Consider the following 26,150-nt stretch of genomic DNA (forward strand, 5'->3'; position numbering starts at 1 on the left):
GTACCATTCACAGCTGCAGCTCTAGGGCCTGCCAGGGCCCAGAGTGGCCTGGGAGGCTCAGCAGCTAGATCCTGGGGATTTGTGTGCTGGGAGAGCTTCAGCCCCATAGGGAACAGCCAGGGATCGGAGGGGTCCCCATCTTGCCCAGCTGCCCATTTTCCCATGCTGATGGCATTAACAAGAACCATCCCCAACTCTGGGCTGCTTCTCCCATCAATCTTTTCAGTCATTTTTGTAAAAATTTTTACTTTTTTCTCTCCTGAAATTTCTGGACATACAGTACAAGTATGAGCTGCCTTGCAGGGGAGACAGTCTTGCAGACCTAGCTTCATCCAGACACATGATGCATAAGTTCCTCTGGGATGACGGAGAGAGGGGAAGGAAATGGGAGGCACTCCAGCATGAGGAGCAGGAATTCACATATGGGCCTCCAAATGCCCAACTGTCCCAGTGCCTGAGGTGTCCCCTGACTCAGCTGAGAGAGTTCAAGAGGTCCCTAGCCCCAGCTCCTACAGGGAGGGGCAAATCCAGGCTTCCCCTAGGCTGGGAAGAGCTCATGGTTGGATCCTCTTGCGGTATAGGTAGGCATTGCTCACCTGGTTCATAATGACCAAGCTGGTGAGGACAGGGCATAGTGCAGCCAGGTACCAGACTGCACCAGTGACAGAAGCAGTGAACCAGAGTGAGCACATGCCCAGCAAGAGGCTGGCACTACCCAGCAGGTAGCCCACCAGCCCAGAAGTAGCATGGTATAGCTTGAGCTTCGCCAGGGGCCATCGGGGCAGCAGCTTGGGGTAGAGCAGCCCCACCCCACCTGAGCATTGTAGCCCTGCCCACAGCACAGCCAGCAGCCCTGCCTGCCCATGCCGCGTAGCCAGGTGGGCTTTGCCAAGCTGCTCTTTGTGGAGGATGACAAGGCCGAGGCCCAGCAGTGCACACAGCAGGGCCAGCAGCTGCAGCACCCAGTGGCAGCGTGCTCGGCCCTTCCGTGAGAGGGAGCGCAGCAGCGAACTCTCAGGAGAAAACACCAGTAGTGCCTCGGTCATCAGGAAGGAGAACTGAGGAGACAGGGGATGGGAAGCTCAAGTGAGGGTGCTGCCCCAGAAGAGGGGAAGAGGGCTTTATGTAACCCTCAGCTGCCAGTGAGTCCTGGGCTGATTCCCCTTTTTCTTTCTCTCCCCACTGACAAGACTATCCATTTGGTGGGGCAAGAGTGGAAAACCCCATCTGGGACGATATATGTGCCCTGAATAATCCCCACACTTCCTCCTAGGTGCCAGTCTGAAATGTCATCTGTGCTGTGTTACCAAGCAAACACAAGGTTTGAGATGTGGCAGTTATAAATGATTCACAAGCTTTGTTTCCCTAACGTGGGGCTGGATACAATTTCTTGGCAAAAGCTGGCCACACGGGTGCACTATTTCAGGGAAAGTTAGGTGCATCACCAGAAATTAAAAAGGGACAGAAGTACATCAAAATGCAATGTCTCAGCTTTCTGCCTAGAGGTGGGTGAAGCCTCGTGCTTAGACAAACCTTACCCATTTGACCTGGGTTTTAATTACTCTGATTCAAGTCTTTTTTTTTTTTTTTGGAGATAGTCTCTGTCACCCAGGCTGGAGTGCAGTGGCATGATCTCAGCTCAATGCAATCTCCGCCTTCTGGGTTCAAGCGATTCTCCTGCCTCAGGCTCCTGAGTAACTGGGATTACAGGCATCTGCCACCACACCCAGCTAATTTTTTTTTTGTGGGGGGGTTGGTTTTTTGGTTTTTTTGAGATGGAGCCTCGCACTGTCGCCTAGGTTAGAGTGCAGTGGCGCAATCTTGGCTCACTGCAACTTCCATCTCCTGGGTTCATGTGATTCTCCTGCCTCTCCTCCCGAGCTGGGACTACAGGAGCGTGCCACCATGCCCGGCTAATTTTTTGTATTTTTAGTAGAGACGGGGTTTCACCGTGTTAGCCAGGATGGTCTCGATCTCCTGACCTCAGGTGATGTGCCCGCCTCGGCCTCCCAAAGTGCTGGGATTACAGGCATGAGCCACCGTGCCTGGCCTCAAGTCTCAGATATATACCATGGGCAGGAGTATTTGGAGCATGCAACTCTTCCAAACAAACATTAAATGTAGACAAAGATCCAGAGGCTGCCAGGGCCACCAACCATGCCCATGCTCCCACCCCTAAGAACTGCCCAGGTCCACTACTTACAGCCAGAGACATAAGCACCGGGTGCCAGGAGAACAGGCCTGGAATGAGAAGAGGAAGCCTCATGGGGCTGAGGCAAGAAGAAACCAGCCATACCAATCCTTAAGGGTTGAGAAATACCAGCGGCCCATCACCCAAGGAGGTGCTGCCAAACTGTGAGCCCCCTCTTGCTCTGCAACAAGCTGACCCCACACCTATCCTCTCTTCCTGGCCCCTTCCTGGATCAGAGGCCATGCTTTGCCACTCCTCTGGCAGTCCTCCCTCCTTCCCTTACACTTCCTGAGAACCAGCCAAAGGGAGCACCCAGACGAGGAAAGAGAAACCAGGAATTCTGTGTGCCCTGGCCACACCTACCTGCTCCACCCCACTCATCGCTCCGGCACCGAATTCCCTCAGCCAGCCAGGCCTGTTACCGGGAGTCCCACTGCCCTTCCTCCCCAGGAAAAGCGGCCCTTCCCTTCCCAGAAGTCAGCTATGAATACTACTTACTGGAGCCAGGCCTGGCAAGCACAGCCACAAAGATGGTAAAGCCCAGGGCCACAAGGTGGGCGGCAGCGCCAGAAGCAGTACGTAGAGCTCGGTAGATGTGTGACTCGGTCTCCGCAGAAAGGGCCATGGTCAGCCGTGCCAGTGGTTGTAGCCTGAAAGCATAGTAGCGAGGGCCAGGGTCTCAGGTGCCCACTGTTCACTCCTCACTGGAGAAAAGGCTGCAAGGCAGGCATGCCACCCTCTTCCAATAAGTTATGATAGGAAAGAACAGTACCAAGACCAGCACCAGGAATGATCACAACATGCCAGTCGAGGGACGGCGGCCTGTCAGCGTGTACTCATCTGAACTGGTACCAAACGCTGGCCCGCCTTCCAGGTAGGATGCGAAAAGCCATGTAAGACTACAAATCCCAGCGTGTACCACGCCGTCGCCGGCAGTAGAGCCCGCTGGGAAGGCGCGGGGCACTATGGAAATTGTAGTTCCCTGCTACAGTCCCAGTTACAGCGTGAATCCCTTAGCGCACCGCCTCCCCAAGTGCTGCGGGCATGCTGCCCCTCCACGCTAGGGACTTGCCTGCCTCAGCCGCAGCGCAGATCTGATGCGGTTGTTTCCTCCAAAGAAAGCGGGATACTCCGGGTCCTGCCGCGCGCACCGCCGCTCCGTCGCGGAGCCGCTTTACTTCCGGGTGCGACGTCTACGCACCCAGGACTTCCTGGGACGAGCCCCCCAGCAGCCACGCCTCTGAGTCGGGCTGCGCAGGCGCCGCTGGGCAGAGGGATTCGCGAGCCTGCGTGCCCCAGCGACACGGGCTTCGGGGCTGTCTGTGACAAGTGTTCACAGGAGGTGGGGACGCCCCTGCGCGACGAACGAGGAGCTACGGGCCTGGGCCTGGCTATTGCCATGGGCAGCGGCTGCCGCATCGAATGCATATTCTTCAGCGAGTTCCACCCCACGCTGGGACCCAAGATCACCTATCAGGTGCCACCCGGACTTGCGGGACTGGGCGGGGAGAGGGACGTTCTCGAGAGCTCAACCGGCTGCCTAAAGGCGGTAGTTTCCCGTGCTGTACGCAGGCATGCTACTTCATTCGCAGACAACTGTGAGGCTAGAGGATAGTCAGACCCAGGCCCCCCGGCTCCCAGTGTGACAGGGAAGACATACGTCACATTGGCAGTGTTTGTAGGATATTGGGCTGTAGGGATCCGGTTGAGGGGTTCCAGGTCCCACAGAAGGTGAGGTGGGTGACCCATGAGTATCCCTGAACTGAGTGAAGAGTAAATGATGCATAGGAAGTTTAGATAAGAGAGGAGAAAGTGTTCCAGGTAGAGCAAATATGCAGAAGCCAGGAAGGAGGTGAGATCATAGCGTGTGTTTGGAAACAGAAAGAATAGGCCTGAGTGGGTGGGAGAGAGGGGAACGCTGGACAAGAGGACTTGGGCTTGGGAGGCATGAGAAGGTCACCATTTGTACTACACCGAGTACAGATGTCCACTGAGGGGCCCATTGCCACTCCCCTTCCCAGGTCCCTGAAGACTTCATCTCCCGAGAGCTGTTTGACACAGTCCAAGTGTACATCATCACCAAGCCAGAGCTGCAGAACAAGCTTATCACTGTGTGAGGCCCTAGCTCGGGGTGAGCGGTGGGCAGCAGGGGTTGTCCCAGGAGGAGGAAGGGACAGGCTTGGGGGCCTGACTCTGTTCCAATTATCTAGCACAGCCATGGAAAAGAAGCTGATCGGCTGTCCTGTGTGCATCGAACACAAGAAGTACAGCCGCAATGCCCTCCTCTTCAACCTGGGCTTCGTGTGCGATGCCCAGGCCAAGACCTGCGCCCTCGAGCCCATTGTTAAAAAGCTGGCTGGCTATCTGACCACACTAGAGGTCTGCAATGAGATGGGCTTGGGTTTACGGACAGTTGGGGAAGGTGTTCCCATGTCTCCTAAGCCCCCCAAACCTGAGACCCTGGCAACCAGCTCAGGACTCAGGGCAGCCAACCAGCCAGGGGTCCTGGGATGTGCCCACCATGCTGTCCATGCTCTATCTAGCTAGAGAGCAGCTTCGTGTCCACGGAGGAGAGCAAGCAGAAGTTGGTGCCCATCATGACCATCTTGCTGGAGGAGCTAAATGCCTCGGGCCGGTGCACTCTGCCCATTGGTATGGCCAGCCTCTGCAAGGACAGCAGAAGGGTAGAGGAGAGATGGGAAAGTGAGCCCAGCCAGTCAGGGAGAAGGACAAGACTCATGAACACATTGGTGGGCAGGAAATAGCCATGGACTGAGGTGCCCATGTCCAGGGTCCAATGCATGATGGAGCTGGGACTGGGGGTAGGGGGGAAGCGGAGCTCTCCAGCTCTGCCCCTTGGGCAATTCCTTCCTCTTTGTGGGCCTCAGTTTCTCACTTCATAAAAAGAGAAAGATTAGCCCTACCCAGAGGCACCTGCTTGCCCCAAGGGATGCTGGGAGGCCTGGATGGTAATTGAGGGCCTCTTGGAAGAAGTGGCACTGAGGATATGGATGGGACCCCCTGCAGATGAGTCCAACACCATCCACTTGAAGGTGATTGAGCAGCGGCCAGACCCTCCGGTGGCCCAGGAGTATGATGTACCTGTCTTTACCAAAGACAAGGAGGATTTCTTCAACTCACAGTGGGACCTCACTACACAACAAGTATGCCATCCCTCCCTGGGTATCATCACCTGGGGCTGGCCACAGCGCTGGCCTCATCCTGTTCCTCTGACCTTGTCCTACTCTGCCCAGATCCTGCCCTACATTGATGGGTTCCGCCACGTCCAGAAGATTTCAGCAGAGGCAGATGTGGAGCTCAACCTGGTGCGCATTGCTATCCAGAACCTGCTGTGAGTGGGCCTACAGTCATACCCGGTACAAGGTCACCAGCCAGGGAAGAGCTCAGGGGCCCTGGGTGTGAGGGTTGGGAAGGCATGGTCCTCAGAAGCTGAGCACAACTCTCTCTCCCAGGTACTATGGCGTTGTGACACTGGTGTCCATCCTCCAGGTAGGTGAGTTGGGTTTGGTTAAGTGGAGAGTGGACCATGTGACTGGACCAGACCAGGGCTGTGTCACCTTCCCAAGCCCCTCACTCAGGCCCCTGTGCCTTCTGCTACCCTCTAGTACTCCAATGTATACTGCCCAACGCCCAAGGTCCAGGACCTGGTAGATGACAAGTCCCTGCAGGAGGCATGTCTATCCTACGTGACCAAGCAAGGTAGTGGTGGGCTCTGGGGGAAGCCATCTTGGGGAGGGCAGGGCCACATGGTGAACTGATCCCTGGCACCCACAGGGCACAAGAGGGCCAGTCTCCGGGATGTGTTCCAGCTATACTGCAGCCTGAGCCCTGGCACTACTGTGCGAGACCTCATTGGCCGCCACCCCCAGCAGCTGCAGCACGTTGATGAACGGTCAGAGGAGAATTCGCTGGGGCATTTGGGAGTTACCTGAGGAAAGCTAGACCCTTTATGTCTCTCAGGAGCCCTGGGTCATGGGGCACTGCCAATCCAAGCAGGCTTCCTAGAGATGATGGGCTACAAAGACAAAATTGAAGGGACACTACAGGAAAGGGTTCGCCTGCCTGAAAGAAGGCCTGGCCAGGGCGTCACCCCTCTGTCCTCTGATCCTCACCCTAGGAAGCTGATCCAGTTCGGGCTTATGAAGAACCTCATCAGGCGACTACAGAAGTATCCCGTGCGGGTGTCTCGGGAAGAGCAGAGCCACCCTGCCCGGCTTTATACAGGCTGCCACAGCTATGACGAGATCTGCTGCAAGACAGGTGGAGGCAGGCGGGCAGTCAGGGTGGGGTCAGGGCAGGGTGGCCAGGCCAAGGCCACTGACCTCTCCTCCACCACCCCACCCAGGCATGAGCTACCATGAGCTGGATGAGCGGCTTGAAAATGACCCCAACATCATCATCTGCTGGAAGTGAGGCTGGTGGTGGCTGGATGGACACATTGCTGTGGGTAGTCCCTCCTACCAGGAGGCTTGTCATACTGTCTAGAGCTTGACTCTTAGTTCTGTAAATAAAGACATCCATTTCAAACAGCCTTTATTGAGTGCTGCTTCTGGGCCAGCCACCGGAGACCCAGCGGTGAATGAAATAGCCACGAGCTGTGCTCTAGATCGCCATCTGGTGGGCAGGACCGAGAATCGACAAGTAAAAGTGCCGATTAATTACAAAAAAAAAAAAATCATCCGGTCGCGGTGACTCACCTGTAGCCCCAGTTACTCAGGAGGCTGAAGTGGGGGGATCACTTGAGGCCAGGAGTTGGAGGCTACATTTAGCTGTGATCCCATCACTGCACCCCAGCCTGGGTGATAGAGCAAGACCCCATCTCTCCCATCACTGCACCCCAGCCTGGGTGATAGAGCAAGACCCCATCTCAATAATAATAATAATAATAAACCTAGAAAGAAACAGATGTAGCTGGGTGCTGTGGCTCATACCTATAATCCCAGCACTTCGGGAGGCTGAGGCGGGTAGATGACCTGAGGTCAGATGGTCAAGAACAACCTGGCCAACATAGTGAAACCCCATCTCCACTAAAAAAATATAAAAAATTAGCCAGGTGTGGTGGTGCGCACCTGTAATCCCAGCTACTCAGGAAGCTGAGGCAAGAGAATCACTTGAACCTGGGAGGCAGAGGTTGCAGTGAGCCGAGATCATGCCACTGCACTCCAGCCTAGGTGACAGGAGACTCAATCTCAAAAAAAGGAACAGATGTGATCAAGAGTGAGTTGGGAGGTCAAGGCAGGTGGATCACGAGGTCAGGAGTTCAAGACCAGCCTGGCCAAGGTGGTGAAACCCTGTCTCTACTAAAAATACAAAAAACCGTGTGTGTGGCGGGTGCCTGTAATCCCAGCTACTTGGGAGGCTGAGGCAGAGAATGGCTTGAACCCAGGAGGTGAAAGTTGCAGTGAATGAGACCACACCACTGCACTCCAGCCTGGGTGACAGACAGAGAGAAAAAAAAAAAAAAAAAAAAAAAAAAAAGTGGGTTGGAGGCAGGGACTGCTCTGGATTAAACGGCCAAGAAAGGCCATACTGAGATGTAAACTGAGCCCTGAAGGAAGAGTATTCCAGGCAAAGTGCAAAACCCTGAGGCAAAAACCTCTTTGGAATGTATGAGGTAGGTCCAGGGAAGCAAGGAGGAGAGGAAAGAATCCAAGTCCCGAGGTACAAGACAGGCAAGAAGTAGGTCTTGCAGAGCTGCTGGTAAGCAGCACCCGACCTAGCATTTTGAGGGCCAGAGGTAGTTGCAGAGCCCCTCTCATGCAAGGGAATGATGTCTATACACTTTTTTTTTTTTTTTTTTTTGAGACAGAGTCTCCCTTTGTTGTCCAAGCTGGAGTGCAGTGGTGGAATCTTGCCTCACTGCAAACTCCGCCTCCTGTGCTCAAGCGATTCTCCTGCCTCAGTCTCCCGAGTAGCTGGGACAACTGGTGTGTGCTACCACACCTGTCTAATTTTTTTTTTGAGACGGAGTCTCGCTCTGTGGCCCAGGCTGGAGTGCAGTGGCCGAATCTCAGCTCACTGCAAGCTCCGCCTCCCGGGTTTACGCCATTCTCCTGCCTCAGCCTCCCAAGTAGCTGGGACTACAGGCGCCCGCCACCTCGCCGGCTAGTTTTTTGTATTTTTTAGTAAAGATGGGGTTTCACCGTGTTAGCTAGGATGGTCTCGATCTCTTGACCTCGTGATCCGCCCGTCTCGGCCTCCCAAAGTGCTGGGATTACAGGCTTGAGCCACCGCGCCCGGCCTAATTTTTGTACTTTTAATAGAGACAGGGTTTCACCATGTTGCCCAGGCTGCTCTCAAACTCCTGACCTTAAGTGATCTGCCCGCCTCGGCCTCCCAAAGTGTTGAGATTACAGGCGTGAGCCACCGCGCCCGGCCCGATACACACTTTTAAGGCTCCGGGGCTGTCCGTGAGGATCAAACGTGGAAGTAAGTCTACACAAAAGGCTGCCGCAGTTAACCCACGACAGGTGATGACAGTCTGGACATAGGGAGGATGGAGAGGAGAAGTGCGCCCTGGCAGTATTTCAGGAGCCAACTAATGGAGCCGGGACGCGAGAAACAGAGGAACCAGGAAGCCATAAGGAGGAGGTGGAGCAGCGGGTGGGTCAAGATGCCGCAGCCGCAGGAGGAGCTCGTGGGGTCGGGGTTACCCCCATCCCCGTGCAAGCCGACTTGGCGTCCGAGGGCAGAGTCCAGACCACAAGGATCTGGAGCTCAGGAGAGACGCGTGGTCCACATCGCGAGAAAGCTGTGGGAATCCAAATACTGTGGCGATTGGCAGCCCCGTAGGCGAGGCGGGCTGGAGACCCGCCCGGATTTAGGCGCGAGCCACCTCCAGGGGCGGAGCCCAGGCCGCACTGCGCAGGCGCGGCTAACCCGTTTCCATGGCTGCGAGAACTCACGCTCCCCAACCGTCCCACAACTGTCCTGTCCCAGACTTTGGCACCGTCGGGGTCCGTCGTCCCCGAGTGTGTCAGCATCCCCACCCCGGCTGCTGCCCAGGATCCGTCGGACCCCGGCCTCGATATGGGAGACCTGGAACTGCTGCTGCCCGGGGAAGCTGAAGTGCTGGTGCGGGGTCTGCGCAGCTTCCCGCTACGCGAGATGGGCTCCGAAGGGTGAGGCACCCGGGTCAGGCGGAGTCACGGAGTCATTGTCCCTGAGTGGGGGAGCTGGAGCCTGACATCGGGGGAGGGGCTGCCCAGTGTGGAGGGGCTCCCAAATGGGGGAGCAGAGTGTTCCGAGACAGGAATATAATTGCTCCTGAGCCCCCTGTGTCCCCTCAGGATCAGGTTAGGCTTCAATAGGATCCAACCCCCATCCCCACTCCAAATGCACACACGTGGACCCACATGCACTTACACACCCTCTGAGGCAGGTGGAACCAGCAGCACGAGAACCTGGAGAAGCTGAACATGCAAGCCATCCTCGATGCCACTATCAGCCAGGGCGAGCCCATTCAGGAGCTGCTGGTCACCCATGGGAAGGTACCCCGAGGTCACAGGCAGGGTTCCTGCCTTCCCCCATACCTCACCTACTCTAACCCTCAGGAGTCCCCTGTGTGCTTTTCCCCTCTGGCCTGGTACACCTGAAGGGGAGAGAGGAATGTGTTACATGTTTCATTTTGTGTCCCTGTTGGACAGGACTCTGGCACACCAGGCTGGGTACAGGGCATGAGTTGATTAGGGAGAAAGCTGTAGGTCCTAAAACAGCTTAGGCTTCGAGGGGAAGGCCCAAATGCTAAAGGCATCTGTGAATTGACTGTAAGGCTGGGGAGGGGGTGGGGAGGGCAGGAGGGAGGGGAGATAACTTAACTGGAAGTAGAACTTTGGCATGGAAGGAGGTAGCCTTCCTAACATGAGAGGGGAAAGTTAGAAACCAGGGAGATGGCTGGCTGGAACATGGACCAGGGAGTGTCACCAGCAGATGACCTGAGATATCAATTCACCAAAAAAAAAAAAAAAAAAAGCCAGGCGTGGTGGTTCATGCCTGTAATCCTAGCACTTTGAGAGGCCAAGACGGGTGGATCACCTGGGGTCAGGAGTGCAAGGCCAGCCTGACCAACATGGTGAAACCCTGCCTCTACTAAAAATACAAAAATTTGCTGAGCATGGTGGTGCACACCTGTAATCCCAGCTACTCGGGAGGCTGAGGCAGGAGAATCGCTTGAACCTAGGAGACAGAGGTTACAGAGAGCCGAGATCGTGCCACTGCACTCCAGCCTGGGTGACAAGAGTGAAACTGTCTAAAAAAAAAAAAAAAAAGAGTTCCTTTGCAAGAGAAAGGTGGAACGCATACAAGGGGATAGGATAAGAAGAACAGGGCACTGTGAAGGGTCCTGAGTAAGAGTGAGGCCAAGGCACACAAGAGCCTTAGAGAACCACAGGACAGGGACAAGAGGGAGGGCATGAGCAGAAGGGCTGACTTGAAAGGGACGCCTGAATGGGCGGGGAGAGGATAAGGGGGCAGGTGCAGGCAGGGCAAGGCAGTCTGGGAACTGGGCAGGAGCCAGTCACATAAGCATGAGGGACATCCACAGAGGTGTTGGGAGCAGCTGGAAACGAAGGTCTGAAATGCAAGAGAAAAGTCAGGAAGGATAGCCATGGGGTTTGGGATAGTTTAGGGGCCCAGCAGTGTTTGGGGAGATCTGGGCTGAGCTGAGCCGAGCTGGGGATGGGAGGGTTGCCAGGCAAAGGTAGGCCCATCTCATCCCTGTCCTTTACCCCATCCTTCAAAGGTCCCAACGCTGGTGGAGGAGCTGATCACAGTGGAGATGTGGAAGCAGAAGGTGTTCCCCGTGCTCTGCAGGGTGGAGGACTTCAAGCCCCAGAACACCTTTCCCATCTACATGGTGGTGAGCTGGGCCCCTGGTTCATACCTCCTCCCACTCCTTCAGAGGGCTCTGGACTGGGGAGGGGAGCTGGTAGCCCCTATCCCTACCACAGGCCCTGTCCCTCTCTTTGTCTGTCAGGTGCACCACGAGGCCTCCATCATCAACCTCTTGGAGACAGTGTTCTTCCACAAGGTGAGGGACTATCTCTGCCCATGGGCCACAGTTTCAGGTCAGGGCCTGGCAGGAAGGGAGGTTGTATCTGTGTGGGGAGGGCATCAGACACAGAAAGTTTCCCTCCCCCTTTCCCCAGGAGGTGTGTGAGTCAGCAGAAGACACTGTCTTGGACTTGGTAGACTATTGCCACCGCAAACTGACTCTGCTGGTGGCCCGGAGTGGCTGTGGTGGCCCCCCTGAAGGGGAGGGGTCCCAGGACAGCAACCCCATGCAGGTGGGTTGAGGTTACCTAGGATTGTGAAAGCCTAGGTCTGGGTTCCCCAAGGCCTGCACAGGCAAGAGTAGCCCAGCATGAACACTGTGTGACCTCGCAGGAGCTGCAGAAGCAGGCAGAGCTGATGGAATTTGAGATTGCACTGAAGGCCCTCTCAGTACTGCGCTACATCACAGACTGTGTGGACAGGTGGGCAGTCCGACTGGGCCTGGGCCTACCGTGGAGGGCTGGAAGACTGGGCCTGTAGCCTGCCTCTGCTCACCTCCTTCACAACGTCCCTGCCCCTAGCCTCTCTCTCAGCACCTTGAGCCGTATGCTTAGCACACACAACCTGCCCTGCCTCCTGGTGGAACTGCTGGAGCATAGTCCCTGGAACCGGCGGGAAGGAGGTAGGGTCCTCCCACACCAGCCTAAGCCCCAGGCTACTGCTTCAGGATATCTTTTTGATAGAGGGGGCAGTTTGCACACACGAAGACAAACCCCATCCCCAAGCCCATCTGAGGATACCAGGATGCCTCAGCCAAGGTTGGCCTAGACCTGAGCTCTGCAGCAGGCCAGGCCCATGTGTCCACTACTGAGGCTCACTCTGCTCTGGGGTCAGCAGCACTATAGCCTGGGCAAGTCCTGTGGCCCAGGTTCTCCCACCATTCCCAGGCAGTGGTCAGTCTCCCAGCCCCCACAGCTGGCTCACTTGAAGAGAATGCAATGCCTGTACCCAGTGTGCTGGTTCCTCTCCCCAGGCAAGCTGCAGCAGTTCGAGGGCAGCCGTTGGCATACTGTGGCCCCCTCAGAGCAGCAAAAGCTGAGCAAGTTGGACGGGCAAGTGTGGATAGCCCTGTACAACCTGCTGCTAAGCTCTGAGGCCCAGGCGCGCTACTGCCTCACAAGTTTTGCCAAGGGACAGCTACTCAAGGTCGGACTCCCTCTGCACCAGCCCCCACAGCCCCAGCACCGCCCTCCCCATCCTACCCTGACCCTGTCCCTGCTGTTTATCTTTGCCCACCCACCTCAACCCCGTGCTCTTTTCAGTCGTTGGGCCTCAGGTGACACACCAGCTAGTGGGACATGAACCCCCACAGGCATGCTCAGCCCAACCCAGCCCCTTCCTTTTCCGTGGCCCCCTGGCCAGCACCTGCATCACACTGGCCTCCACTGGACACTCTTGCAGCTTCGGGCCTTCCTCACAGACACACTACTGGACCAGCTGCCCAACCTGGCCCACTTGCAGAGTTTCCTGGCCCATCTGGCCCTGACTGAAACTCAGCCCCCTAAGAAGGACCTGGTGTTGGAACAGGTAGACACTGGAAAGTTAGCTCCTCAGGACCACTGTCCTACTTTACCAGCACCTTCCTGCCACTCTCCACTCCTTTCCCTAGATCCCAGAAATCTGGGAGCGGCTGGAGCGAGAAAACAGAGGCAAGTGGCAGGCAATTGCCAAGCACCAGCTCCAACATGTGTTCAGCCCCTCAGAGCAGGACCTGCGGCTTCAGGCACAAAGGTAAGTCCTGTGGAACTGGCAGGAGGAGTGGATGGGATGCAGGAGGCATGGATGTGGGCAGGGATGCCCCCACCTTCCAGGGCCAGTCAGACCTTCCTGACTTTCCCCCAGGTGGGCTGAGACCTACAGGCTGGATGTGCTAGAGGCAGTGGCTCCAGAGCGGCCCCGCTGTGCTTACTGCAGTGCAGAGGCTTCTAAGCGCTGCTCGCGATGCCAGAATGAGTGGTATTGCTGCAGGTGAGGGTATCCTAGGACCTTGGACCCCTAAGTCCTACTGCCACATCCCCCACATGCACTGCCATCCTCAACACCCACCTGCCTGCAGGGAGTGCCAAGTCAAGCACTGGGAAAAGCATGGAAAGACTTGTGTCCTGGCAGCCCAGGGTGACAGAGCCAAATGAGGGTTGCAGTTGCTGAGGGCCAACCACCTATGCCAAGGGAATCCACCCAGAATGCACCCCTGAACCTCAAGATCACGGTCCAGCCTCTGCCGGAGCCCCAGTCTCCGCAGTGGAGAGCAGAGCCGGCGGTAAAGCTGCTGACCCATCCCCCTCCTCCCCACCCCAAGGGAAGGCTCGAGACTTCCTGCCCCACCTGGTGGGCAGGCCAAGTGCGTTGCCTCAGCAAACTGGGCCAGGAGGGCGAAGGCCGGATGTGGGGACCCTCTTCCTCTAGCACAGTAAAGCTGGCCTCCAGAAACACGGGTATCTCCGTGTGGTGCTTTGCGGTCGCCGTCTTTGTGGCCGTCCGGGGTGGGGTGTGAGGAGCGGACGAAGGAGGGAAGGAAGGGCAAGGCGGGGGCTCTGCGAGAGCGCGCCTAGCCCCGCCTTCGGGCCCCAGAGTCCCCGCACCCAGGTTTCCATTGCGCGGCTCTCCTCAGCTCCTTCCCGCCTCCCAGCTTAGATCCTGGGGGCGGTGCTGACGTCGGGGCCCGCCCTGTGGCCCCGCCCGGCCCGCTCTTGCTAGCGCCCAAAGCCAGCGAAGCACCGGCCGGACCGGGCCATGTCCGCGGAGCCTGAGCTCATTGAGCTGCGGGAGCTGGCACCCGCTGGGCGCGCTGGGCAGGGCCGCACCCGGCTGGAGCGTGCCAACGCGCTGCGCATCGCGCGGGGCACCGCGTGCAACCCCGCACGGCAGCTGGTCCCGGGCCGTGGCCACCGCTTCCAGCCTGCGGGGCCCGCCACGCACACGTGGTGCGACCTCTGTGGCGACTTCATCTGGGGCGTCGTGCGCAAGGGCCTGCAGTGCGCGCGTGAGTAGCGGGCCCCGCGCGCCTACGAGAGCGGAAGGGGCAGCCAAGGGGCAGCGCCGTCGCCGCGGGTCAAGTCGCGGCAGAGGTGGTCGGTGGGGACAGCTCCCGAGGACTAGGTCCGTTACTTTCGCCCCATCGCTGAAGAGTGCGCGAAAATGGTTTATCCCTTGTCGCACTCCACTCGTATATGGGGCACAGATGAGCAGAGGTGGCAGCTTATATGTAAAAATATGCTGATTTCAAGTTTCTTATCTTTAAAATGCCTTGGCCTTTCTTGAGAAAGGGTTTGTGCCTACTGTCCTCGGAGTCCATCTTCCCAGGCTTGCCTCTTCTCAAACATTCGCTCACTGTGACCCCCTCCAGAACCTTTGGGGTGAAGGGAAGTTACCCACCTATGGGAGGGAGCCTGGAAAAAGTTAGAACCTTGGGTGTGCCCCCTGCAAGCAGGAGTTTTGTTGAGTATTTAGCAAACACCCTTGAATCAGAAGCTAAAATATGGAAGGCAGCCACACACCCAGCAGTCCTTCTGCACCCCTGGGAATCGCCAGCAAGCAAAGGTTGCTCTCCCCTAGCTAGACACCAGCTGGAATCACCAGGGGCGCTTTTACAGCCCTCCCACCCTCTAGCCTGGATCCCACCTCAGACCCATTGAATCAGCTGCTGGGAGTGGACTCTAGGCAGCAGTAAATTTTTTTAAATCCCCAAATTATTGTAACATGGAGTCTGGGTTGAGCATCAGTGCTCTGAGCCATTTAGGAACTAGTGGATAGATGGTGTCCCAGGTCTGTATGTGCATGGAGACCCTCTCATCTGGTACAAGAGGACATCACAAATTCAGCTGGGGGGAGCACAAAGTTGTGACAGAATACAAAGAATAAACAAGGGCCGAGCACGGTGGCTCAGGCCTGTAATTCCAGTACTTTGGAAGGCCGAGGCGAGTGGATCACCTGAGGTCAGGAGTTCAAGACCAGCCTGGCCAACATGGTGAAACCCCGTCTCTACTAAAAAATACAAAAAAATTAGCCAGGCGTGGTGGCGGGTGCCTGTAATCCCGGCTACTCAGGAGGTTGAGGTGGGAGAATTGCTTGAACCCACGAGGCGGAGGTTGCAGTGAGCTGAAATCACGCCACTGCTCTCCAGCCCTGGGGACAGATTGAGACTGTCTCAAAAAAAAAAAGAAAGAAAGAAAGAAAGAAGGAAGGAAGGAAGAAAAAGGCTGGGACACTGCAGCATTCTCAAAGAGAAATAAAGTGGCCATAGAGATAAGAAGCAGGATGATTTGGGCATGTTTATCAGAGGTAGAGACAAGGGAGGAATCAACGATAAGTTTGGGTTTTTGTTTCCAGTAACCGGGAGCATAGTGGCCATTTTTGCTGCAAAGAGGAAGCTGGGCAAGGGTAGCAGTGAGGTGGAAGAAAAGGGAATTAAATTTTGGCCATGTTCACTTGAAACGTCTTTTAGACATCCTAGTGAAGGTACTGGCATGGAGGATCTAATCTGAGGGTTTAGGTTAGTGTTTCAGCTGTGGATCTGGGGCAGAAGACTGTGTAGACAGACCAGGCCAGCGATCAGGACTGAGCCCAGACTTCATCATGAGATACGGAAGTTGAGTCAGAATCTGCAAAGGAGCTGAGCAGGAGCTGCAGGGGGGTAGGAGGAAACTGGCAGTGTAGCCCCTGGGAGTCAAAGGGAGCAAGCTTCAAATGATGCTGAGTGGGTGAGAATGGAGAATGGAACACTGCGTTCCATTTGGCAGCACATAGATCGCTGAGGACCCTGTCCTGGGCAGTTTCCTGGAGGGAGAGGCAAGCCTGGCTGAAGTGGGTAGATGGGAGAGTGAAGGCGAAGGATTAGAGTGTATAGAGACCAATGTTTTGTCTGAGGGGAGTACAGACAGATGACAACCAGAGGGCAGAGGTAGGTTAAAGGTGTTTAGTTTTTCCTTCAAGTAAATGGGCAGATGTATTCCATAGAAGTTCCCAATGAAGGGCCGGGCGCGGTGGCTCACGCCTGTAGTCCCAGCACTTTGGGAGGCCGAGGCGGGTGGATCACCTGAGGTCACGAGTTTGAGACCAGCCTAGCTAACATGGTGAAACCCTGTCTCTGCTAAAAATACAAAAATTAGCGGGGCGTGGTGGCGGGCGCCTGTAATCCCAGGTACTAGAGAGGCTGAGGCAGAAGAATCGCTTGAACCCAGGAGGCGGAGGTTGCAGCGAGCCGAAATCGCGCCATTGCACTCCAGCCTGGGTGACAAAAGCAAGACTCCGGTTTTTGGTTTTTTTTTTTTAATTGCCAATGAGGAAAGGGGAAGCTCTGTGCTAGGCGACAGAGATCCCAACTGTTGAGCAGGCCTCTGCTGTGGCCTTCCGGCCGGTTTCCAGACACTCAGGGTGGCCAACATTAAAGTCCGCATAGCAGTGTGAGGTAAAACACTGAAGCCGGGCCTGCGGAGCCTGGCGGGCAACGGCCCTCTTCCTGGGGCTTCCCTTCAATCTCCGGGACATTTCCCCGACCTGGGGCTCCTCCGCCTCACAGCTAGGCCTCTCTGCAGATTGCAAGTTCACCTGCCACTACCGCTGCCGCGCGCTCGTCTGCCTGGACTGCTGCGGGCCCCGGGACCTGGGCTGGGAACCCGCGGTGGAGCGGGACACGAACGTGGTGAGCGCGGGGCCGAGGGCGTATGGGAAGGGCGAGGACGGGCAGGCCACAGCGCAGGCATTCTCGAAGACTGCCTGGGTGCTGCGCGCAAGGAGCGTTCTAAGTGCCGATTTCCCCGCGGCAGAGAGAGGCTAATTCTGAGCGAGGGCTGAGAGGGGTGCCTGGATTGCCGGCTCCGCAAGGCCTCCACCGGCTGCTAGCAGACCCCGGCCGCTAGCAGACCCCGGCCAAGGCGGACGCAGGCTCCGCGCACGCGCACTTCCCGCACCTTCCCGCCCTCGCCTCCGGCCCGAGGCCACCCTTGTGCGCTTGCGCGGACGCTGGCACCCGCCCCGTTCCCTGTGGTAGGTGGGGGTCTCTGAGTGGAGCTGCCGGAGCGATGAGGTCATTCCTCGGGGCTAAGTGTGCGTGTCCCCGCCCCGGCGTTCCTCCCCCAATGACACAAGAGCTAGATCCCGGCGATCTACGTTTCAGTCTTAACGGTTGCGGCGCGGCGCTGGCCCGGGCGCACGCGCACACTGACACGCGTACACGCACGCACGCGACCGGGGCGGTGGTTGGCAGCTACGGACGCGCGGGACCAGGGGGACGGGCGGGTGCGGCGATGGGCGAGGCGGAGACGCCTTCTTTCGAGATGACCTGGAGCAGCACGACGAGCAGTGGCTACTGCAGCCAAGAGGACTCGGACTCGGAGCTCGAGCAGTACTTCACCGCGCGAACCTCGCTAGCGCGCAGGCCGCGCCGGGACCAGGTGGGAGCCCGGGGGTGCCGGCGGGGGGCGGGAGGCGATTGCTGGAGCTCCGCCCTCCCCGGTCCGTTGCCGCGTCCTGGGTCGGTGGGCAGCCCCACCCTCCCGGCTACGTGGCTCCCCGCGTGTCCTGGCCGGTGGCCTGCCCGCAGAACCGTGTGTAAGACCCCGATTCCACCGCCTCGATACTGGTTGCCTGGGCCCCCATGGTTTCTGTCACAGACAGGTTGAACAGGGAAAGCAGCTGTGTGGCTTGTGGTAGACCTGAGCCGGGCATTATCAAGCTATGACTAAAGCCGACCGAGCAGTCTGGACTAGCACCTCGATTTCCGCGTTCAGATGCTCCTGCTCCCTCCTTGGGGAGACTAGGGGAGGAAGTGGAGAGGGAGGAGTCCTCGCCAGGAATTGAGAAGTATGTTTAGGAAAACTGAGAGGCAGAGAGAGATCCTGCTCCTCCATTTGCACTCCTTTATGGAGCCAGCTGAGCCCTCACCTCTTCCCTGTTCTGGCCTGTCACCAGCTGCTGGAATGTGAAAGATTCTGATCCCTTCCTCTAGGGTGGATCTGGAGAAAGATTTGGAAATGGATAGGAAAGAAGTCTTATTTTGGACCATAAGCATTCAGGAGCACTTTACCCACAAGACGGGGGAAGGGTAGATTATAAAATGCCTAAAGAGGTGGAAAGAGATCCAGGTTACTAACCCAGGACTGTAAGGTGCCTCGGAACCTCCTAGGTATCCCCATTATTAGAGAACTCTGCGCCAGATGCCATGGGTGTGACCACCAGGCTCAGAGAACCAGGCCCAAGCACCAGGAAAAAGAAATAGGGACTGTGAAGCTCAGTATGCCTGGCAGCAATGGGGCGGAAATCCTTATTTAAGTGAAGAAAGTGGAGTTGTGAGTGATGCTTTGGATAAAATTTTACAAAATTCCTTACAAAAGGGGTGGTGCTCAGCACCCCAAAATCTTAGCCCAGAGCTTGGGTGCAAGGGTTGAGTGTAAACCCCTGGGCTTGTCTTCATGTCACTCAGTCCTGAGCCATTTTCCACTGTGGGAAGGTGGGAAAACCACAAGACACTAACCAATTGAAAAGGAGGGCTAGCCACGGAGGCACACACCTGTAATCCCAGCTACTTGGGAGGGTAAGGCAGGAGGATCACTTGAACCTGGGAGGCAGAGATTGCAGTGAGCCAAGATCGTGCCAATGCACTCCAGCCTGAGTGACAGAGCGAGACTGTCTCAAAAATAGAAAAGGAAGCCAAGTGCGGTGGCTCACACCTCTAATGCCAATGCTTTGGGAGGCCGAGGCAGGCGGATCATTTGTGATCAGGAATTCGAAGCCGGCCTGGCCAACATGGTGAAACCCTGTCTCTACTAAACATACAAAAATTAGCCGGACATGGTGGTGTGTGCCTGTAGTCCCAGCTACTTGGGAGACTGTGAATCACTTGAAGCAGGAGGCAAAGGTTGCAGTCAGCCAAGATCGCACCACTGCACTCCTGCCTGGGTGACAGGGTAAGACTCTGTCTCAAAAAAAAAGAAAGAAGGCTGGGCTTGGTGGCTCATGCCTGTAATCTCAGCATTTTGGGAGGCCAAGGCAGGCATATCACTTGACGCCAAGAGTTCAAGACCAGCCAGGCCAACATAGCAAAACCCTGTCTTTACTGAAAATACAAAAAAATTAGCTGACCATGGTGTTGTATACCTGTAATCCCAGCTACTGGGGAAGCTGAGGCAGGAGAATCACTTGAACCCAGAAGATGGACATTGCAGTGAGTCGAGATCGGGCCACTGCACTCCAGCCTGGACGAGAGAGCAAGACTCTGTCAAAAAAAAAAAAAAGAAAGAAAGAAAGAAAAGGAGGCTGAGAAGTCCCAAGTCGTATGTAAAATAAAACCATCAGTTTTAGGCCGGGCGCAGTGGCTCACACCTTTAATCCCAGCACTTTGGGAAGCTGAGGTGGGTGGATCACGAGGTCAGGAGTTCAAGACCAGCCTGGCCAAAATGGTGAAACCCTATCTCGACTAAAAATACAAAAAATTAGCCAGGTTTGGTGGCAGGCACCTGTAATCCCAGCTACTTGGGAGGCTGAGGCAGAGAATTGCCTGAACCCGGGAGGCAGAGATTGCAGTGAGCCAAGATCACACCACTGCACTCCAGCCTGGACAACAGAGCAAGATTCCGTCTCAAAAAACAAAACCAAAAACAGTTTTCATGGACAGTGGTAGAGTGGAGGGTGGGTCCCTATGGTGCAGAAGGGAAATTCCATGGTCCTGCTATGCGTCCAACTGGGATGGCTGTTGAAGTCCTCTTCTAGCAGGCAGCTTTGGAAACAGAAGAAGAAACTCTTCCTCCTTTAGAATCCTGGAAGGGCTGTGTAGTGCCTCTAGTCCAAGTCCCTTGTTTTCTGAGTGAAGATAGGGAGGTTCATTTCCAGAAGGGAAGGGGCTGGAAATGAGGTCACTGCATCCCAACCCAGGGCTCCTGGGTCATCCAGGAAGGGAAGAAGGAGCAAGCTTTCTCATTCTTAGGTAGGAGCTCAGAGCCATCCTTGTGCCCTCCCTGTTCTGCAAACAAAGTGATCTTCCTTCTTGCCCTGGCACTAGAATCTGCCTGGCATTTCTCCTACCCCTAGTACTCCTCCCATCTGGGTGCTTCTTCCCATTGGTGTACTGAATAAACACATCCACTGCTTTATTCATAGCCTCTGGCCCTCATTTTTTCCAGGGCCACACCATTTGTTTTTACTAACCCGACAAGGTTGCCCACTGTCCCCAGTAAGGTTTGTGCTGGGGTTTTCACTCCAATGCTGTTCTCCATCCAGGAGACCTTTGGATACTTGGGGAAGCAAATGAGCTTCAGTTCCCACCCCTCCCCCTTTACCTTTTTCCTGTGAGGCCCTGGCCTCAGTTCTCAGCCCCACATCCTTGCTGGCTGCAGAATAGCAGCAGGTTCTGGGTGAGGAGCATTCTGCTAAAAGGCTCCACCCTGCTCCCTCATCTGTCCTCTCCATTTGTCCCCATCAGATGGTTTAAGCGCTTAAGGGGACTCCAGGGCAGAGTCAGGGAGAACCCTGGCTCTCCTGGGCTGGGCACAAGATCATTCTACAGGAAACCTTGTGGGAATTCTTCTGGGACAAAATATTGGTCAGTGCTGAGCTTAGCTGTGTCTGTGACACTCCCATTCTAAGTAGGGCCTGTCTGACATCAACAGGAAGTTAGGCTGATGCAATGGGGCCAACCAAGGGAGTCTGGGAGAAGAAAGTCAGTTCAGAGGCCTGGCTGCCCTGTCCCACACTCCACCCTTCCGGCAAGAATCTAGTCCCTAGATGAGATGGGGAGTGAGTGGTGGAGTTAAAAATCTTTGGGCCGGGTTCAGTGGTTCACGCCTGTAATCCCAGCACTTTGGGAGGCCAAGGCAGGTGGAACACTTGAGGTCTCCGGAGTTCAAGACCATCCTGGCCAACGTGGTGAAACCCCATCTCTACTAAAAATACAAAAATTAGCTGGGTGGTGTTGTGGCGTGCGCCTGTAGTCCCAGCTACTCGGGAGGCTGAGGCAGGAGAATCGCTTGAACCCAGGAGGCAGAGCTTGCAGTGAGCCAAGATCCAGCCACTGTACTCCAGGTTGGACGACAGAGTGAGGCCTTGTCTCAAAAAAAAAAAATCTTTCGGCCAAATCCCCGGACAGCACTGGCAGGTGCAGAAACCCACCAGGAAGCTGCCTGTGTACCTCTGGCAGATTGGAGCCTGGCCTAAAGCTGCTTTTATGTGCAGCTTGGGTCAAGGTTAAACATCATGTCACAGTGATTTTTCTCATTATGTATGAGACGTGGAGAACTGGCTCCAAGTACTACTCTGTCCACTGGTGGCAGGACTACTGATGTGCACCACTCTCCACTCTTCTCACCTGCAGTGGGTCATGGCCCTGTGCTGGGGCAGAGGATAAAAATGGGCTGCTTTCTCCAGGACAAACCCTCACTCCAACTCAACTAGGGTGCTGTGATCAGAATGTGCAATTGAGGTGTGATTTTACTGTTTTTTTTTTTTTTTTCGAGACCGAGTTTCGCTCTTGTTGCCCAGGCTAGAGTGCAATGGCGCGATCTCAGTTCACTGCCACCTCCGCCTCCCGGGTTCAAGCAATTCTCGTGTCCCAGCCTCCTAAGTAGCTGGGATTACAGGCATGTGCCACCACGCCTGGCCTAATTTTGTATTTTTAGTAGAGACAGGGTTTCTCCATGTTGGTCAGGCTGGTCTCGAACTCCCAACCTCAGGTGATCCACCCGCCTTGGCCTCCCAAAGTGCTGGAATTACAGGCATGAGCCAGCATGCCCAGCCTGTTTTAGTTTTTTGTTTTTTGAAGCAGGGTCTCACTCAGTTCCCCAGGCTGGAGTGCAATGACACAATAATAGTTCACTGTAGCTGTAATCTCCAGGGCTCAAACGATCCTCCCACCTCAGCCTCCTGAGCAGTTGGGACTACAGGCACACACCACCACACCCAGCTAATTGTTTTTTTCTTTTTTTAGTAGAGATGAGGTCTTGCTATGTTGCCCAAGCTGGTCTCAAACTCCTGAGGATCAAGTGATCCTCCTACCTTGGCCTCCCAAAATGCTGGGATTACAGATGTGAGCCACCACACCCAGCCAGATTTTACTTTAAATGAGAGTCCCTCTTCAGAGTCCCTCACCTGTTCTGTCCCCTGGCCATGCTCCTTCAGTTGCCCCTGCTTCTGTGGTATCCTTAGGGCTACATTCAGTGCTGAGGCCCTAGGCAGGCAGCAGAGAGAAGCCAAATGATTCTGCCTTTCCCTTATCCACCCATAGCATGCAGAACCAGGAGCAGTAGTGGGTTCAGGGTGGGCACCAGCTGGCAGCTATGTATAGATACATCAGAGACAGGGGGGCCAAAGGCAGTCAGTTTCTAAGGACTGCCCCAGAGGCCATTTTTCAGAGAAGCTCTGGGTTCCTCAAGGGCCCTGTGTCCATGCTGGCCCATCTTGCAGGACGAGCCCGTGGAGTGGGAGACACCTGACCTTTCTCAAGCTGAGATTGAGCAGAAGATCAAGGAGTACAATGCCCAGATCAATAGCAACCTCTTCATGAGCTTGGTGAGTTGACTGTGCAGGAAAGGAGTGTGGGGAAGAACAGGTACCCAGCTGTGTGCCTGATACCCAGAGGGTCACAACTGAGGTTTTCTTGGGTGGGCCCAAGCAGTAATTTGTGCATACCCAGCCTAGCCCCAAGTAGACTGACATCTCACCTGGAACCTACTATCGTTTGATTTCTCTATTTCTTTAGAACAAGGATGGTTCTTACACAGGCTTCATCAAGGTTCAGCTGAAGCTGGTGCGCCCTGTCTCTGTGCCCTCCAGCAAGAAGCCACCCTCCTTGCAGGATGCCCGGCGGGGCCCAGGACGGGGCACAAGTGTCAGGCGCCGCACTTCCTTTTACCTGCCAAAGGATGCTGTCAAGCACCTGCATGTGCTGTCACGCACAAGGGCACGTGAAGTCATTGAGGCCCTGCTGCGAAAGTTCTTGGTGGTGGATGACCCCCGCAAGTTTGCACTCTTTGAGCGGGCTGAGCGTCATGGCCAAGGTGGGATTCCCACCCCACCCTGCTCTATGTGAGAGTATATACACATGCACCTGTGCATGCAAGGGCTGAGCAGCTGGCCCTGTCTCTGATCATTACTTCCCCTTCACAGTGTACTTGCGGAAGCTGTTGGATGATGAGCAGCCCCTGCGGCTGCGGCTCCTGGCAGGGCCCAGTGACAAGGCCCTGAGCTTCGTCCTGAAGGAAAATGACTCTGGGGAGGTGAACGTGAGTACATAGTTCTCCTTAGTTTCTTGGTTGTCACTAGATGGGACTGATGGGCTGTAGCTACAGTAAGGCTTGAAGGAGGAATTGTGCTGGAGGACAAGCCCTGCAAAACAGTTCCAGGAGTGTATAGGCATTATAACTAAAGCAAAGGCTTCCAGACCACTCATGCCAAAGCCTAGGGTTGTCCCAAGAAGCCAGGAAGAATTGTCTTGGTGCTTTGGTCTTTCCTGGTGTGGAAAATCTGGAGATGCAGGAGTCCATCTAATGACATGAGGAGGCCCCCTTCAGACTTTTTACCTGGAAGCTTTCTGGCTCCAAGGTATTAGGCCTGTGGAGTGGAATTAGAATATGCCTGACCTGTCCACAGGTAATCGGGGAACATCTGATTTGGTTGCCTCAGTAAGGTGACCATTTTGTAGGGCCCATCTTCCATACAAACTGCTGTCAGGGATCCTAGCAGAGATCATTCAGCCAAAAGCCTGACATCAGAAAGCCTAGTCCTAGCTTGTGTGAACATGAGGTGCTAGTCTTCTCTGGGGAGGGTCTGCTGACTTGGCCATCCCTTCTGCAGCCTGTACACTCCCCTTTCGCCCCTTGCAGTGGGATGCCTTCAGCATGCCTGAACTACATAACTTCCTGCGTATCCTGCAGCGGGAGGAGGAGGAGCACCTCCGCCAGATCCTGCAGAAGTACTCCTATTGCCGCCAGAAGATCCAAGAGGCCCTGCACGCCTGCCCCCTCGGGTGACCTCTTGTACCCCCAGGTGGAAGGCGGAGAGCAGGCAGCACCAAGTGCATGCCGTGTGAGTGTGACAGGGCCAGTGGGGCCTGTGGAATGAGTGTGCGTGGAGGCTCTCCTCTGCTGGGGGAATGAGCCCAGGGAACAGCGAAGGAGCTTGCCCCCTGTGTCCACCTGTGGGTATAGCCGGGTATGGCTCTGCACCCCTTGCACCCCTCTGCCCCTCATTACTGGGCCTTGGTGGGCCAGGGCTGCCCTGAGAAGCTGCTCCAGGCCTGCAGCAGGAGTGGAGCAGACAGAAGTCTCCTCAATTTGTGTCTCAGAAGTGAGAATCTTGGAGATGCTACAAACAGAACAGGGTCGTGTTTGCAGGGGTGAGGGCCCTCATCTATGGGGAAAGGTTTTGGATTTTGAATGTGGTCTCAGGATATCCTTATCAGAGCTAAGGGTAAGTGCTCAGAATAAGACAGGCATTGAGGAAGAGTCTTGGTTTCTCTCTGCAGTGCCAACTCCTCACACACACTGAGGTCAGGGAGTGCTGGCTCACAGTGCATCAAGTGCCTTAATGCCTCATATGAGGAGGATGTCCCTGGGCCAGGGTCTGTGTAAATGTGGGCACTGGCCCAGGTTCATACCTTATTTGCTAATCAAAGCCAGAGTCTCTCCCTCAGGTATTTTTCATGAAGTGTATGAATGTATGTAATGTGTGGTGGCCTCAGTTGAATGCCTCCTGTGGGGAAAGGGGTAGGGGTGACAGTCATCATCAGGGCCTGGGGCCTAAGGGAATTGGCTGAATAAAGATTTAAAGATCCTCCTACTGTTGGAATCTTTTATACATACAAAGTTTTTATGAGTCTCCCTGTGTTGCCCAGGATCCTCCCAACTTGGCCTCCCAAAGTGTTGGGATTACAGGTGTGAGCCACCCTGCCCAGCCTGGACTCTTTATTATAGGTGGAGAGCTGCAGTTGCCCCTCATGGTGCCGGAAGTTGCCAAGGGTTATGGACAGGCTCACAGGTGTCTTGCAAAGTCACCATGGACCAGTCTGTGAAGCAGATGTAGTATGCATATATACTCAGTCATCATTCAGCTCCCTGGGGCTCAGGTTGTGGTGGAGACAAGAATGGACTGCAGTTAGAACTCAGGGAAACTGGCCAGGCATGGTGGCTCACACCTGTAATCCCAACACTTTGGGTGGGCTAGGCGGGCAGATCACTTGAGGCCAGCAGTTCGAGGCAAGCCTGGCCAACATGACGAACCCCATCTCTACCAAAAATACAAAAGATTTAGCTGGGCGTGGTGGTGGGCACCTCTAGTCCCAGCTACTCAGGAAGCTGAGGCAGGAGAATCACTTGAACCCGGCAGGCAGAGGTTGCAGTGAGTGGAGATGACACCAGTGCACTCCGATAGAGCAAGACTCCGTCTCAAAAAAAAAAAAAAAAAGGCCGGGCACAGTGGCTCACGCCTGTAATCCCAGCACTTTGGGAGGCCAAGGCGGGTGGATCACCTGAGGTTGGGGGTTCAAGACGGCCTGACCAGCATGGTGAAACCTGTCTCTACTAAAAATTTTTTAAAAAATTAGCCAGGCGGCCGGGCGCAGTGGCTCAAGCCTGTAATCCCAGCACTTTGGGAGGCCAAGACGGGCGGATCACGAGGTCAGGAAATCGAGACCATCCTGGCTAACACGGTGAAACCCCGTCTCTACTAAAAAAAAAATACAAAAAACTAGCTGGGCGTGGTGGCGGGCGCCTGCAGTCCCAGCTACTCGGGAGGCTGAGGCAGGAGAATGGCGTGAACCCGGGAGGCGGAGCTTGCAGTGAGCTGAGATCCGGCCACTGCACTCCAGCCTGGGCGACAGAGCGAGACTCCGTCTCAAAAAAAAAAAAGAGTGAAACTCCATCTCAAAAAAACAAAACAAAACAAAAAAAAAACCGAGAAACCA

At 55.4% G+C, this 26,150-nt stretch overlaps 4 protein-coding genes across 11 annotated transcripts; 3 read left to right on the plus strand and 1 right to left on the minus strand.

Annotated features, from left to right (window-relative positions):
• Window positions 1-237: 237 nt before the first annotated feature.
• Window positions 238-3,548, minus strand: LOC105548971 (cytochrome b561 domain-containing protein 2). 2 transcript variants are annotated; one of them, XM_011993242.1, is made up of 4 exons: window positions 3,264-3,548; window positions 2,690-2,841; window positions 2,204-2,241; window positions 238-1,058 (listed from the first exon to the last, which is right to left on the minus strand). In XM_011993242.1, the coding sequence occupies exons 2-4, from the start codon at window positions 2,814-2,816 to the stop codon at window positions 555-557; spliced, it is 669 nt and encodes a 222-aa protein (XP_011848632.1). In that variant the 5' UTR covers window positions 2,817-2,841; window positions 3,264-3,548; the 3' UTR covers window positions 238-554. The 2 variants fall into 2 exon arrangements, with proteins under 2 accessions (XP_011848632.1, XP_011848633.1); XM_011993243.1 differs by having other exon boundaries at window positions 2,690-2,907.
• Window positions 3,163-6,744, plus strand: NPRL2 (nitrogen permease regulator-like 2 (S. cerevisiae)). The gene is made up of 11 exons (XM_011993241.1): window positions 3,163-3,668; window positions 4,213-4,304; window positions 4,402-4,570; window positions 4,735-4,843; window positions 5,219-5,355; window positions 5,446-5,543; window positions 5,665-5,701; window positions 5,818-5,911; window positions 5,987-6,104; window positions 6,330-6,472; window positions 6,558-6,744. The coding sequence occupies exons 1-11, from the start codon at window positions 3,591-3,593 to the stop codon at window positions 6,623-6,625; spliced, it is 1,143 nt and encodes a 380-aa protein (XP_011848631.1). The 5' UTR covers window positions 3,163-3,590; the 3' UTR covers window positions 6,626-6,744.
• Window positions 6,745-9,088: 2,344 nt separating this feature from the next.
• ZMYND10 (zinc finger, MYND-type containing 10) lies at window positions 9,089-13,695 on the plus strand. Of its 2 annotated transcripts, XM_011993250.1 has the most exons (12): window positions 9,089-9,333; window positions 9,594-9,702; window positions 10,953-11,069; window positions 11,187-11,240; window positions 11,359-11,496; window positions 11,597-11,685; window positions 11,785-11,885; window positions 12,237-12,409; window positions 12,665-12,790; window positions 12,873-12,994; window positions 13,106-13,231; window positions 13,320-13,695. In XM_011993250.1, the coding sequence occupies exons 1-12, from the start codon at window positions 9,242-9,244 to the stop codon at window positions 13,393-13,395; spliced, it is 1,323 nt and encodes a 440-aa protein (XP_011848640.1). In that variant the 5' UTR covers window positions 9,089-9,241; the 3' UTR covers window positions 13,396-13,695. The 2 variants fall into 2 exon arrangements, with proteins under 2 accessions (XP_011848640.1, XP_011848641.1); XM_011993251.1 differs by lacking the exon at window positions 11,785-11,885 and having other exon boundaries at window positions 12,151-12,409; window positions 13,320-13,693.
• A 148-nt stretch (window positions 13,696-13,843) lies between these two features.
• On the plus strand, window positions 13,844-25,026 carry RASSF1 (Ras association (RalGDS/AF-6) domain family member 1). Of its 6 annotated transcripts, none has more exons than XM_011993254.1 (6): window positions 13,844-14,246; window positions 16,798-16,904; window positions 22,655-22,759; window positions 22,950-23,247; window positions 23,357-23,472; window positions 24,073-25,025. In XM_011993254.1, exons 1-6 carry the CDS (start codon window positions 13,997-13,999, stop codon window positions 24,217-24,219), a joined length of 1,023 nt encoding a protein of 340 aa, XP_011848644.1. In that variant the 5' UTR covers window positions 13,844-13,996; the 3' UTR covers window positions 24,220-25,025. The 6 variants fall into 6 exon arrangements, with proteins under 6 accessions (XP_011848644.1, XP_011848643.1, XP_011848642.1 ...); XM_011993253.1 differs by having other exon boundaries at window positions 13,865-14,246; window positions 16,798-16,903; window positions 22,642-22,759; window positions 24,073-25,026; XM_011993252.1 differs by having other exon boundaries at window positions 13,865-14,246; window positions 16,786-16,904.
• The last annotated feature ends 1,124 nt before the right edge of the window (window positions 25,027-26,150 follow it).

This window comes from Mandrillus leucophaeus, unplaced genomic scaffold (assembly GCF_000951045.1).
Source record: "Mandrillus leucophaeus isolate KB7577 unplaced genomic scaffold, Mleu.le_1.0 Scaffold429, whole genome shotgun sequence".
In the NCBI taxonomy this organism is placed as follows: Eukaryota; Metazoa; Chordata; class Mammalia; order Primates; family Cercopithecidae; genus Mandrillus; species Mandrillus leucophaeus.